The sequence below is a fragment of the Argentina silus genome (genome assembly GCF_951799395.1).
Source record: "Argentina silus genome assembly, chromosome: X".
In the NCBI taxonomy this organism is placed as follows: domain Eukaryota; kingdom Metazoa; phylum Chordata; class Actinopteri; order Argentiniformes; family Argentinidae; genus Argentina; species Argentina silus.
In genome coordinates this window covers 31,330,952-31,345,745 of record NC_139653.1, presented here as the reverse complement: position 1 = coordinate 31,345,745, position 14,794 = coordinate 31,330,952, and the positions used below count along the sequence as shown (strand labels likewise).

Genomic DNA, 14,794 nt, shown 5'->3' with positions numbered 1-14,794 from the left:
CCTAATCTTGAACACCTCTGTGTAACTGTAAAATCTACCAAACAATAATATATACTCAGTGGTAAAAGCTAAAAAATGTAATCGTTTTGCATAATTTCCACATACCAATGGCCATTAATGACGACTTGAGATTTTACCCCTTTATGAACTTGAATAACTACTGTAATATACCATTTCTTACTGCCTTTATTAAGCATGAACAAGGCTTTGTTAATGTATTAAGTCATGTTGACTATGCCATTAATTCATGTACCGTTATTGTAAAGCGTTACCAGGAACCATTCTAAACAGTATTCCCTGAATGTAGAATCTTATGCGAAGCTTACAGCATTCTAAATTAAGTCAAAATGTGTGTTTTCTAAGAATAAATGTGATTGGTGTTGGACCTATTATATATAATTTAATAGGCAATGTAATCAGTTTAAGGAATTAAGCGTAAAACAATGTTTCGGATGAAAATGGTGTTTGTTTACAAGCCATCCATACAGAGGATTCAGAGATGTACCCTAATACAGAATTACAGGTCAAATGTCAATTCACCCGAGCATCTCAAACATATTGCTGATGGATAGCTGTTATTCCAAGCTTTCCAATGATAGATATTTTGTATGTGTTAACTTGTTTAATAGCGACAACATGTATCAAATCACAACAAATAGAGAACAATGAGAAAAGATGGAGGAATGAAAGAACACATTTTCCAACTCTAGAGGCAAAGACCTTTAAAAAACAAAATCGAGACATCGTACCTCCAAATTGTATTGACCAACTCCCCTGGCTCATGGACTATTATAAGATCTCTGACTATACCTTCGCGCCACGGAGCAAATCCTTTCTATAAATTATATTTCTATCTGGAGCATACGGAAGCGTCGTGACATATATTCACGACAATCGTAAAGTGAAAAGCCAACATAACACCACATCAAAGAGATTATACAGATTATAGAGGGCCATGACACACAGTATTTCCACACAACCTTAATGATTTATTTTACTAGTTGTGCCCGATTGAATGAAAACTCTTCCCACTCTGGCCGTCTCGCTGTCACGAGCTTCTCTCACAACTTGCTGACAAGCAACTCTGACTTTAGACTTCCCCTCAGCGAATCATCAACACATCCCAAGACAGGTTCCTTCCTTCTTCTCATGTGTCATGCGACTCCGGTTTAGTTTAGTTGAAGAAGGCGACTGTATATGCAGACTCATAGCAAGGTTTTATTTTACAATCGTGCAGAGGCCAGTGCAGATATGAGATCCGAATTCAGAACAGTGCCGAGACCTGCAATCACGGGCATCGTAATCTTATGTCTCTACTGTCTTAATGTGTTTGCTCTCAAATCACAACTTTTATCGAGGCATGGCGTTTTAGATTACGCGACTCAAAACACTATCACATATGAAACATTATATTTTGACCAGGAGGTAAGTTTCTCTTGTTCCTACCCTGTATTTTTTCATGCCAAACGAGCTTTTTATTGTTGTGTTGACTTCACTGTAAAATTGAAATTGTCGTCAGTACAGTGAACAAACAGGCTATCTGAAATTAAGTCAGGGTTTTCGAAAAATCCTTTTTAGGTAAAAATTCACAAACATTTTGTTTGTGAAATTCATGCTTGTGTACACATTTGTGCACAGTTGTATCACAACCTCCCAAATGTATTAGTATTATACACTTGATTTGAGGCTAGAACACAATGTGTTTACAGTAGGCTTATATATGGCCTTTTGCAAGGAATTACGGTGTTTTTGTAGATGCTACTGTATATTTTACAAATCATTGAAGTTGTATTTGTTACTAAATTTGGACTAAATATAGGCATTAGAGCCTTAAAAGTTAATTTAAAGTGCTATAGGTTTTGAAGCTGTGTGAAAGTGCATGAGCTACCTCTGATTTAAGCCCTCATTAACCTCACTTTGTCATTTTGTAGACTTGTTATGTAGTAGTTTCCATGAAAGGGAATTATTATGCTTAATTTCACTATGAAGGTAAGCTTGGCATTGCTTTCTGATTGTAAACAAACCTGTCATGTGTAATGAGCTAAATTGCATGTTAACCTGACTCACAGTTGCAAAATACTGTTCCCCAAGCAGAAGGCCTAGTTCTGCTTCATCAAGCCCACACTATTGCCTGACCAAACTCATTCAAAAAGCTGTCAGGAAGAGCCATTTCCTGCCCCCCCATCCCCATTGTCTCTCCTCTTTTTTTAATGTTACCAGCAAACTGGTATAACAGATGCTCCAAAAGGTATTCCTTCTGGAACTTCAAACTATTTCAACTAGAAATCCAGCAATTCAAGAGTAGAATTGTACAATATTTATTACAGAGTCACATGTCTCTGGGTTTTGTCTCTCTCTTATACCATGGTCTGTAACTAACTAACTAACTTGAAGGATGGAGTGGTCTGAGGGGGATAGAAAGTGATCTGGCAGTTTGTCCAAAGGAAATCCTCTTGCCTTGACTCTGCCTTGGTAAAAAGAATGGAAGTCCCCTTTTAGCAACACTTGTCAACTGTATTAGCATTAGTATATTGATCAGTTGTTTCTTGCATTTGCTTTGAGCAAATGTAATACCAATTAGGCTAATTTGAAATCACAACACTGCCACATGTTCTTAAACTATTTTTTTCAGAAACTGAGTAATAAGTCAAACTGAGTAAAAAGCCAGTCTGGACTAGGCTTGAATTGGAAAATCTTTATTATACATGCTTGCCAGTTGTGGAGTACACTTTACCTTACCACGGGTAGTCTTTTTTGCCAGACTATTTACCAGGCTTATAGATGCATGGATGTGAGTGGACTAGTGTTCAGGACACAAAATGCCCAAAATGAATTATTCCATTTTGAGTAGTGATGTGGAAATTCTACCAACAAACACAAGGTGGCACTATTTAGTACGATTCATTACAGAACAAGCACAGCCAGGGATAGGTTCACATTTAGACTTGGACTGGCTTTGCCTGGCCAGTAGATGAGGTTACATGTTCATACTATACTATAGTCACAGGAATACCTTTCAGACTGATACAGTAAATCTTTTATGACATTCCATAGGTTGAGAATTTACTTACTTTACTACTACTGTTAGTTGACAAAACATTTTAGTAAAGACAAGCAGTCTAGTGGTTTCACTCATACATTAACCCAATGCCAAGCACGAAGAGGCTGTGGGATGAATGGACACATTCAAGCCTGTGAATGTTTGAGAGAGAGAGAGAGAGAGAGAGAGAGAGAGAGAGAGAGAGAGAGAGGTAGAGTCAGAGAGAGGTAGAGAGAGACAAAAACATTCTTTATGAAGTGTTGAGTGGGTTTCAAGTAGGGGACAACTATTCTGTGGCATACAGCAGTAGCATGGGGCTTACTGCTCTGTGAAGTTATGTTATTTTTTTTCTGAAGGAGAGTGGGGGAGTGTATGGTAGAATTGGGAGGACACTCAAGAAGCCCTGAGGTTTGATGAAAGCATATCACAGAGCTCTGAAACTGGCTCTGGATTTTAGTACAAATTGCGGCTAATTATCATAGCTTCCAGCCTAGGGTTGTCACTTTACAATCCAAAGATGGCTCAGGGCCAGGTACCCATAGATCACACCAAGCAGTCGTGTGGAGTGGATCCTCTCGAGTAGGTGCAACTCTTAATCGCAGTGGTATCACTCCAACCTTTTCATGATGTCTGAGGATAAACATTGGTTCTCAACGAGACACTGAATTTCAGAGACTGTGAAATTAGCCAAATAAGTGGTATCAAAATGGTTTGATTGAACCTTTAAGTTATTTATTTATATATATTTCTATCCTTGCAGATTGATCACTTTGGATTTCTTGAGGATGGCACCTTTAAACAGAGATACCTTGTCGCTGACCAGCATTGGCACCAAGAAGGAGGTCCTATCCTGTTCTATACTGGCAATGAAGGGGACATCACTTGGTTCTGCAATAATACTGTAATAACCTCTCTCTGTTCCATGATCTAGCATTTGCTGAGCAAATATTTACCATGCAGCCTAACCTTTACATTTGTCTTTAGGGTTTCATGTGGGATATTGCAGAGGAGTTGGGTGCCATGCTGGTTTTTGCAGAACACCGCTACTATGGAGAGTCCTTGCCATTTGGACAAGACTCTTACAGTGTACATGAAGATATTAACCTTACACATTATACTCTAACTAATATGTGCATTTACTTGAATTGGAATTTGTCCCCCAACAACAATACTCATAAGATGTTTTTTTTCCTACAGGATAGCAAACATCTGAACTACCTGACATCGGAGCAGGCTTTGGCAGACTTTGCTGTGCTGATCAGGGAGCTGAAGAAGATTGTGTCTGGAGCTCAGTCCAGCCCAGTTATTGCTGTGGGAGGATCGTATGGCGGGATGCTCTCTGCCTGGATGAGGATGAAATACCCCAATATTGTTGTTGGGTAAGAGGCCTCAGGGTGTCCAAAGTGTAGCTGGGCATTGAAACTCTGGCAGACTTTGTACTCATTCTGACAATTAAGACTAGTCCTGGATTTAAGAGCATATTCAACTGAGAATCTAAATTGAAAGTGCTTAATTTGTGTCTGAGAAAGGGTCCTGCAAAGTCTAGAAATGTGTCTGTTGTTGAAAATAATGTGTTAGAAGTGCTTCCTGGTGTATTCCAGAGCTCTGGCCGCTTCTGCTCCAATCTGGCAGTTTCCTGATATGGTACCTTGTGGAGTCTTCTACAAAATTGTGACAGAGGATTTTGCCAAGAGTGGATTGAACTGTGACGTCAACATCAAGAGGTCATGGAAGGCTATTGACAATATCTCCTCAACTGGTATATATGAGCCCTGCTTTGAATGTAAACAGCCAAACAGAGAAGCTAATTTTTATAGCATAGTTAACTCATGAAGACAATGGGGTTTTCTCTTCTTTTGCTCATCTTTGTGCAGCTGATGGTCTCCAGTGGCTGTCCAGTGAGTTTAGTTTGTGCTTCCCACTCAAAAAGAAGGAGGACTCAGTTGGCTTTAAGGCCTGGCTTCAAGAGACCTGGGTGAATTTGGCGATGGTTGACTATCCCTATGAAGCTAACTTCCTCCAACCACTCCCACGTTGGCCAATACAGGTACATGTAAATACAGGCACTAGTCTGATATTTTTATGTGGATATTTCGCAAGAACATGGACAGCACTTCGACAGAATTGAAGGCAAATGCAGGGTGATTTTCAAAGAAACGTAAAAGCTGACGTACTTGTGCATTTTCTTGCGCCCCTGCTGCACCTAGCTATTTTCAAAGATATTTCTATGCTGCACGTGTGCGTAAATGAGCGCAAAAAGAGGAGGACATGCCTTATTAAAATAGCTTGTGCGCCTCACTCATATCGTTTTACAATGGACTGTGACTTGGAAGGGGGGAAATTCACGCCAGAAAACGTAACCTGAAATAAAATGATTAGCTAGACTAATAAAATTGAAAACAAAGATTTACTTAATCAAAACAGAACATCTGACAAAGAATGAGCAACTCAATAAATGCTACATCTCCTATGAAAACCAAATACAAAAGAAAGGTTCCTGATTTAAAATGAAGAGCTAAAGATAAACATTCAATACGCTCCCATGAAGAGGCACCGGTGGTGGACTGGAGGCGAGTGAAATCCTGAACCAAAGCGAGGCAAAGGCTTTACAACTCGTGAACCAAGTGGCCAGCGACGGCCTGGTTACGGAGGGATCACTAAAACAACAGATGAATAATAAGAGCCACCGTTCTTTTCATGTAATATCATATGGTTTGGACGCTTTAGTTGATTATAGGCGTAATATGTTGTTTTGTTTTTAAGATGAACTTTAATCTACTGAGAGCACCAGTGGTGAGTCCGAACCATCCCTCCTACGCTCCATTGCCGACTGTCTCAAAGCCAAAAGCTAATTTTTCTGCATCAAAGATTGCTATAAAACAACGCCGTATATCACAAAATCTTCATCGAGCAGTTGATTGAGACGGTTGGCAATGGAATGCAAATCATTGGAAAAACTTTGATCCCGATCCCTAATGCTAAATCCAGAATGGGGTGATTGTCAAATGTATATTTTCTGATTACTTGATCATCGGTAGCATCAACAAAACTAATCAGTCCTATATATTCTATATTTTATGGGTAACGTCTTTGTCTGGCGGTAAAGCAATAGAAATAAACATTTTCAAGTATGGTGCGCCACATCCTTTGCTGATGCAAGTTTTCCGGGGGCTTATGTGGATACGTATTTTTGAAAATTCAGGCGTGATGTCGAATATTGTATTAGAGTATTTTGTGAAGACGACACACCCTTCTCTGTTAGCCAGGCGCAGGTGGAGTGCAGAGATGTTTATGCACCATATCGTACAAGAGCCAATTTGGGCTCAAACCTCAGATGACGCTTGCATATCTACTTGCGCCCGTTTAAAGATCACCCTGATGATGTCTAACGTTGTTTATATAGCTGTTACTACCACTATAACGAGTGCGACTACTACCACAACAACATACAGTATAACCACAAAAACGTATACGTTCGTATAACTTCCTATACATACTTCCTATATATATTTCCTATATTAACTTACCTGTGGAATACAGCATATGCAAAATTGCCATTTGGTTGTTTTGACACATGATTTCTTAGCACCTCGATTTGGCACTGCTATTAATATTTTACATCTCCTTTGTGCTCATTCAACTCATGTTGTGATAGTACAGAGGCTGTTTTAAAGCCTGATGGAATTATCCCAGAACCTCTTTACATGTCACGTGCTTAAACCAAGTCACACAATTGACCCTAAATTCTAGTTTCTAGTGCTTACTCATCCTCCTGTGGTGACCAGGCCAGTAATTAATTTGTCAGTACATTGTTCTCCTTGGCTACTGTCTTGGACCAGGTCTCTCTTGAAAAATAAATGTTATCTCAATGAGACTAACCTGGATAAATAAATAAAAGTAGTGTAGATATTTCCTTGAGTGCTTGTTTATCCTTTCTATATTTGCTGGTTGATATACAGTATAATTACACATTAAATGCAGTTGAGGAATCACCTCTTGTGCAACAATTTAGATGAGATAAAAACTAAATGGTCATTTAGAGCTTTTTTTGGCTCAATGCCTGTAATGTATGCGACCCCTATGGGTGGTTTAAGCAGTTTAGGCAGTGGGCGCAAAGAGGAGCTTTTTTAATGACAAAGCTAATGTGATTATCTGAGTGACTGTGAGAACGGGCATTGAAGGCTTAGAGGAGGGAAATCTGTTGGCAGAGATGAATGTATAAGCCTAATCCTATCTGAAAAGTAGGGAGAAAATGCTTTGCAGTTTTTTTTCATGGCATAAATCTGCAGTGGGACATGTCTGTAGCCCTCCTCATCCAACGACCACCACCTCCTGCCCAGCCTGTAGACAAAAGCCTTAGTAACAGAATCCACACTGCAGAGCTCCACTACCACCTCCAGACAAGTAGGCACAGTCGCTCTAGTTTACAAAGAGAGCAGAACAACAGAGACAGCAAACTGCCGCAACCATAACAACAGTGCAGTAACAACGTTTTAAGCAACAAGTGATGAAAAGAAAGTTTTAAAATATCAACTGCACCCATTACCTTACCGCCAGTAATGTAACTAATGTCACTGTAACATGAAATGTTGTTCTGTTGGGAACCATGTCAAGTTTTTAAATCTTTTAATCATCATGCATGGCTAAACAGAATGTGCTTCCCCTCTTGCCAAGTGAACAGCAATAAATTCAAGTTAAGCCTACCCTCATTCTACTCAATTTCATATGCAAATCGACTCCACCACTTTTAAGTGAAAACAAATTTATGTGCCACTAGAAAAAACTTAAGGGAACTGGAACCTTCAATATATTTAAAATCATTTCAATATCATTGCATCCAGAGCTGGATTGCACCTTTAATTATTCTGTTTTGTTTATTCACAGGTGGTCTGCAAGCATCTTAGTTTTAAAGCCCCTGTATCTGACATCCAGCTATTGCACAGCATCTCCCAAGCAGTGAGAGTGTACTACAATTACACAGGAAATACTCCCTGTCTCAATATCTCTCAGACTGCCACTGGAAACCTGGGCTTCATTGGCTGGTATTATCAGGTAAAATAAAGTAACTCTTGAAAAACAATATTTTCTTCTATTTATGTCATTGTCGTTTAAATATAGATTATAGCAAAGTATAGACAATGTAAATTGTGTGCCTCTACCTTACCTCCTCTAGGCCTGTACAGAGATGGTGATGCCCCTGTGCACTGATGGGGTCCAGGACATGTTTGAGCCACAGGATTGGAACTTCCAGGCTTTTTCAGACGAGTGCCATGCTCTGTTTGGGGTGAGACCACGGGCAGACTGGGCACACACAGTCTATGGGGGAATGGACATTGCCTCTCACAGTAACATCATCTTCAGGTAAACACCTGCTGCTATTAGTAATTCAGGCTTGGGTATAATCTTGGCTCCCACAGAAGCATGCTCTGTCACAAGATATTTGATAATACACATTTTACATTTTTAATCTAATACAGGTTCAGTAATTTCACCTATAATTATTCATAGTTAACTTAATCTGCTTCTTTTGTCTACTCACTCTACTGATCTATTGCAGCAATGGCGGACTTGACCCCTGGTCGGGTGGTGGAGTGAAGAGAAACATCTCGGATTCTCTGGTTGCCATTATGATTCCTGAAGGAGCCCATCACTTGGACCTGCGCTACAACAACGAATACGACCCCCACACAGTCCTCTCTGCCCGTGCTCTAGAGGTTGACTACTTTAAGCAGTGGATCAGAGAGGCCAAAAAAACACAGTGAACTCCCTGGACACCAAACTACCAGAAGCAGAAATTCTCCCCCAAAGACGCGTTCATGTAAATTCACCAGTTGGATTTGTACGTCCATATTGTTGAGATGTGAGCTGATTGCTTCAGCAATACACTTCTTTTTTGTTCATGTTTAGTTATCTCTATGAATCTTCTGCTACATTGTCGTTGTTTTGTGCCAAAGTTTGTTTCTATTTTCGAAATTTCTAAGTTAAAATGAAAGTTTTTTTTTTTTTCAACTCAATAGATAATTTTAGAATAGATAACATTTACAGTAAATATTAATCATAATCATAAATACATTAAAATAATAAATTCTCAGGAAAAAAACACTTTTTTGTAACTGTTTACAAACATTTTGAAGATTTGATGACACTTTTTTCTACTAATTTGTCATTTGTTTTGGTCCTGAAATTACCAGTATTCAAGAATGACATAAGGGCTGGACCCAGCAATGTCTCAATGTTGTTAACAACATTGCTATTGCACTGTTCTCCTCTGAATAAAGCACAATATTTTTTAAATGTCATGCTGTCTGTTTTTCATTTTTCTTTGATTAAGACAATATCTCAGCTCCATACTCCACCACTCAGAAACTAAACAATGAAGCCTCTTTGAATCATACATTTTAAAGTATTAAAAAGATATGGATTGGTAATTTATTGGCATGACACTTATATTCTTATTTTAATATAACAATAACACAACTAGCCAGAGTTGTGTTTAGTATGAAGTGGAGTAGCAGTCAGAACAGTTGAATGTGTGTACAATTTAATAAAAACTCAATCGAAGGAGAGCAATAAAGTGACTGGTGGGAGGTTAGCACAGTAAAGCATGGTGACCCTGCCCCATGTGGACCAACCTGTGGGATTCCCTCTGCACACATTAATTCACTGGCAGCCTCAAAGTCTCTAAATTGCTGCACCTAGACAGCCCAAGGTCTCTGCTTAGCTCCCCCCTGCTAGCAATATTATTAATACTACACATGGGTGCTGAGGTTGGGAAGGGTTGGGTTGATGGATGGTCAAGAGAGAAGCAGTGTGCATATAAGAGGAGAGATGGTGAGGGATTAAGTCCAATTGCCTTTGTGGTTCATCAGAGTCATATGTTTAATTGTGGGTAGAAAGCCTTGAGTTGAGTGAGGCTATCAGAGGATCACAGTATATTCTTTATTTTTCTTGAACTACAGCAATGTACACACCAGTATCAGCGGTAGTGACATGATGAAACGTATGTCATCATGGGTATCATCATGTACAGGTAGTTTGAGTAGAAGTCTCTAAATTTGACAATTGTGAAGCTGATAGGGAGCATGTTGTGGGTCAGACCATTTTGCATTAAGAATCACAAAGCCAGACTTCAACAAAATGCTGTTTCTCTGCGAGTCTTAGAGGTCCCTGTTAAAACCCCCCAGAAATAAACATGGGGGAGGAGGTCCCCATGCTTACAGCCCTCCAGAGCTTTTCTCAGGACTTTGAGTGGTCATTAATTGTGCCACCCCTTTCTCTATCCCTGACACTGCCATCAATCAAACATGTTATTAGCATTCGGCTGACCCGGGGACCTGAGTGTGTCACTGCTCAGACAGGGACCACACACTAGTGGGAAGAGATTAAGCCTGTGTGTGTCGCATCGTGTTGCTCTGAGCCCCAGGGACAGGGTGCCTGCCTAGGGGGTTGGGTGCTGAGTGAGTAAATTCCAGGGGGAAGAGGGCGTGGTGGGCAATGTTTAACAATCCAAACAATATGGATCTGTGTACTTAAGCAGGTCCCCAGTAGTGGTGAATGGCAATAGAGGTTTTCTTCATGGTCAGTTTCCCCCCTAGGATTTAATGTTCACCTTGATTTGACCTTGTTCATATTTGTGAGAAGTGAGACTATCATTACTTATTTGGCTTTGAAAAAGTATGTTTACTTACAATGTCAATGACAACGGCCATCTTGGAAGTTCAAATGAGCCAAACTCTCCTTGGTCTCTTTCTTTAATGTGAGTTTTTTTCTGTCGGTATGCCACAGCCCACCCCCTCTCATCCTCTCGCCCTTTATGTGACTATAGAGACTGGTTTCCGGAATCTGAGCATCAGGCTCTGAAATGTGAATGACCCGCCAGTACAAAAGCCAAAGTCTCTGAGTGGGAAGAGGGGGAAATATCCGCCATTTCTGTGATGATGTCACTGTGCCAAAACAGTGCTGCCAGAAAACAGGGGGAAGAGAAATGGTATTAAAAAGTGCTCAAAACAACAAGTCCATAGCATTAAGAGACATTTCATGGTATGTTTGCCATTAACTTGAACGTAATAACTTTTGTTATACATGGTAAAAAAAAGTTTGGTTAAAACATATAAATCAAGCACTGATGGCCATAACAATATGACAAACTATACAATGCTCAGCCCAGACTGTACACTTATTTTCCCTCTCTCTGCTGTTGTTAACTTGTCAAAATAAGATAATAGTGGTGCAAGATGCTATGAATGTCTCTTTTGGATACCCTGAATTCTGTAAAAGGGGAGAGAAAAGGCCTGTAAAGACCAGAGAAAAGCTTGTTTTTACAGAATTGCAACGTTTCTTATTGTTTGGTAACTGTTTATTGTGCTTCAATGTCAGCTTTTCTGGGAGGCTCATTCAGGCTGGGGTTTTTGTTGGGCTACAGAGAATTAGATCAGTACTATCAGTTTCACTGTCCCCTTTCTCCTTTGGAATTTACATGAGAATAACAGTTTCTCGATGGTCCCCCTTCTCTAAAGCGCTTAGACTTTCCCTCCTCCAACTTTAAATGATTCACTGGCTCACCTTAAAAAGCAATTTTAAGAAAGAAAAATCATTTCTTGGGAATTTCTAAGGACAAAAGCGGCTCCTCTTTTGGGCTCCTTCAATTATATCAACACTTAAGTCCAGACCTGCATTTCTCAAACAATACTGAGTGCTCTGCAGGTAATCAAATGTAGACATATCTAATTCATTGAGCACGTTCAGAGCTTTTTATATTGTGGGTAGAAGATTGGTAGGCTTACTAAGTAAAAATGTGACTATTTACTATTTACTATTGATCTTTTCACTGTGTGGAACAATATGTCCAGCCGTATGTGTTCATATGTATCCCATGTATTTTCCCTCAGCAATTTCACTTAAATCAGGGTAAGCTTTGGCATCATGAAAATCCCAAGACTCTTCCAGTGTATTCACTGTTGGCCAAGAAACTTCCTGTAAATGCATTATTGTTTACAGCAGTAAGTTTCATACCCAGGATTTCTTAAGGTCAACATTTCTTCTGGCACACTGAGCTTGAACTGCACTTTAATTCCCTTTAATTTAACAGCTCCGGCAGCTTTTCTAGTTAAATCGACTGTTCATTATTGAGATCCATTTTACGAAGGGGCTGTGAGGTGCAGTTTAATGAATCTCTGGCACAAAGCTCCCTTTCACTGCTGAGGGAAGAATAGAGGCTATTTAGACCTTGTAGGGCTGTATGTCAAAGGCAGCCCATAATAGTTGTCAGGCCGGGGCAGAAATTCCCACTGGTCTGGGAATGCACAAGAAATCTACTTTCACCATGAGCAGATTAAGACACAAGCAAGAAGTTGGGAAGAAGCTCTCAAATAGTGGCACCTGTTTTTCCATAGGATCATGTTAGCTAGATTACTTTTTCACTTCTCCATGCTGCATGAAATCATACTCCATGATAGAAACAGTTATAGGAAAAACAATTCCTACATGTCAGTGAGCAAACTGTTGAGGAGATTTGAGAGGTCATGTTAGAACTGGTTATATTGTGTAGCACTTAGAAAGATGTGTGAACAATGTATGAAATGTAAGAAAAGTGTTTCTGAAGATAGGGGTTGCAAATAACATGATTTCTGTTGAAAAGGCTTTGCAAAATGAATTATGTTTAGAACTACGATGTTGATGACTGTCTTTGCATTCAAAGTTCTGTCTATGAATTTAAAAGTGGTAACATTCCTCCAACCCCATCCCTCATTTTCATGTGGCGGGGCTGACATTTTGTTGTTTTTCAAATGATGGATTGTGGCTTTAACTAGACATTTCTATATTTCAAATTAGTTTGTTTTCTTACTAGAAAGGACTCTCAAGGGTTTAGTTTAAACACAAAATACTGTATTTTCAACACATTTTAACACTATCAACGTAACATAGTAAGGCCACAGTAATATCCTCTAGTTTCATAAGTGTCTTGGGTTCACAGCACATATAAACAGTTAAACTGAAGGGGGGTAATCTCTCCACTGGGTATTGTCTTTTGACACAGCAGGGAACCTTAGACAAATCCTTCTTAGTTGCAGGTGGTCAGGCGTGAGCAAAGAGTTAAGTCCTGTGGTCCCTCTGCCCCTCCTCTTTGATGTTCTGACCTCATTGGCCCAGCCCCCTGAAAGCTCTCTCTGCTTTCCTCAAACAGTGTCCCTCAGTTCTGTTCAGGAGTGTTCACAAGAGCTGCATTACCAGCATCAGGACCAAGGGTTTGCAAGCCACCCTGGAAGAGAAAAAAACATGCTTTGATGAATCTCTTCACTTTATAGATCATAGCGGATGCCATAGGTGAGGCAGTTGGGTTTAGCAGAGTAATGGCTGTTCAGACTGCAATCATGAACTCACAGTTCATTAATTTCTGTTTTCCTGGATCCACCATGGAGTATGACATGGAGAAAAGTCTGGACGGGAGTCTTCTGGGCGAGGTGGAGAGTGAGGGGGACTACAGGGAGACCACCAGAGACCTCCTGAGTTTCATAGACTCAGCCTCCAGCAACATCAAACTGGCACTTGACAAACCAGTAAAGTCCAAGAGGAAAGTTAATCACCGCAAGTATCTACAGAAGCAGATCAAAAGATGCACAGGCATTATAACACCAGGAAACACAGCCCAAAGCCCAGCCAAGAGACAGGGCTCTCCTCCGACTCAGCCCAGTCCCTTCCAGGGCAAAACTCTCCCCAAGCGGGGGGATGGGATTCAGGCCAATTTACAGAGCAAGAGCCTGGCAGCCCTCTTCAACCCGGTAAAGGACATCAGGGGTGAGAAAGCCAAGAAGCCGCCCCTACGGCATCGCAACCTGCCCCCCTCGTTCTTCACAGAGCCTGCCAACTCCAAAGTCACCTCCATGTCTGGTATGACCCTGAAGGACCTGGAACGGGGCAATCCTGAGGCAGCTGAGTTCTTCGAACTTCTGGGACCAGATTATAGCAACATGATCAATGATCAGGACCTCTTTCATAGCATGCCTGTTAGGGTCCAGCAGGAGATGGCTGGCCCAGATCCTGTTTCCTACGACACCCACCATTTAGTTGGGGGATTCCTCTATACCGAGCCATGGAGTACTTGCATAGGTTCGTCTAAGAAAGCAGGGGAGAGCATGCGGACAGGCTCAGTACAGCCCCCTGTGCACTGTCAGTCAGACTCTGTGTCTGGTGCTTTAGAGGACAACACACTGTGTACACTGGCCTTCCCAAACTTCTTCACAGAAAGCTCTGTTCCACAGGTCACATATGACTTGAGCGGTGGCTACAACAGAGCTATCTTTCCTTCTCTTTAAGACAAGCTTTCCTTGTAGTTCTGTAGGGTTAAAGGCTTATGCCTAATACAATGGTGCAGAATATAACAACAGTAAAGAGTTTTGGTTTTCATAACAAAAGTACAACATGGAACTTCACCCTCATGAAAACTTTCTATTAACCCTGACAGCCATTTCATAACAGTGTTTTCCTGAGAGGGAAATAATTGATGAATTAGCTACATTCTCAAATGAATAACACATTTTAAGGACTATTTTATTTTCTAAGCATGTTAGAAAAAAACAAAACATATGTGATATGACACGTATGCTTTATGTGCCATGTGCCTTTGAGATGTCAATCACTTGATTAGTACAATGTTTCCTGGATTTTAACTTGAACTAGAGTATCGTTTTGGTGAATAGGTTGGTCTCACTTAGAAAGATCTGAAACACCTCCCCTTTGGACTGGAACTTTCTTTTG

General features: G+C 40.4%; 2 protein-coding genes across 2 annotated transcripts; both read left to right on the top strand.

Moving 5' to 3' along the window:
- The first annotated feature begins 995 nt into the window (after positions 1–995).
- prcp (prolylcarboxypeptidase (angiotensinase C)) lies at positions 996–9,327 on the top strand. The gene is made up of 9 exons (XM_083696099.1): positions 996–1,425; positions 3,801–3,941; positions 4,025–4,126; positions 4,238–4,419; positions 4,642–4,799; positions 4,915–5,087; positions 7,925–8,092; positions 8,214–8,401; positions 8,598–9,327. Exons 1-9 carry the CDS (start codon positions 1,198–1,200, stop codon positions 8,800–8,802), a joined length of 1,545 nt encoding a protein of 514 aa, XP_083552225.1. The 5' UTR covers positions 996–1,197; the 3' UTR covers positions 8,803–9,327.
- Positions 9,328–13,389: 4,062 nt separating this feature from the next.
- On the top strand, positions 13,390–14,352 carry fam181b (family with sequence similarity 181 member B; the record flags this gene model as incomplete). The annotated part of the gene is made up of 1 exon (XM_083696261.1): positions 13,390–14,352. The coding sequence occupies one exon, from the start codon at positions 13,390–13,392 to the stop codon at positions 14,350–14,352; it is 963 nt and encodes a 320-aa protein (XP_083552387.1).
- Positions 14,353–14,794: the final 442 nt, after the last annotated feature.

What these genes read in the sequence shown, in the direction of transcription:
- prcp (XM_083696099.1), top strand. Translation starts at nt 1,198, where the DNA reads ATGCAGACTCATAGCAAGGTTTTATTTTACAATCGTGCAGAGGCCAGT. An exon ending in TTGGACAAGACTCTTACAGT is followed by an intron (nt 4,127 to 4,237) that starts GTACATGAAGAT and finishes TTTTTCCTACAG; the next exon opens with GATAGCAAACATCTGAACTA. An exon ending in CACAGTAACATCATCTTCAG is followed by an intron (nt 8,402 to 8,597) that starts GTAAACACCTGC and finishes GATCTATTGCAG; the next exon opens with CAATGGCGGACTTGACCCCT.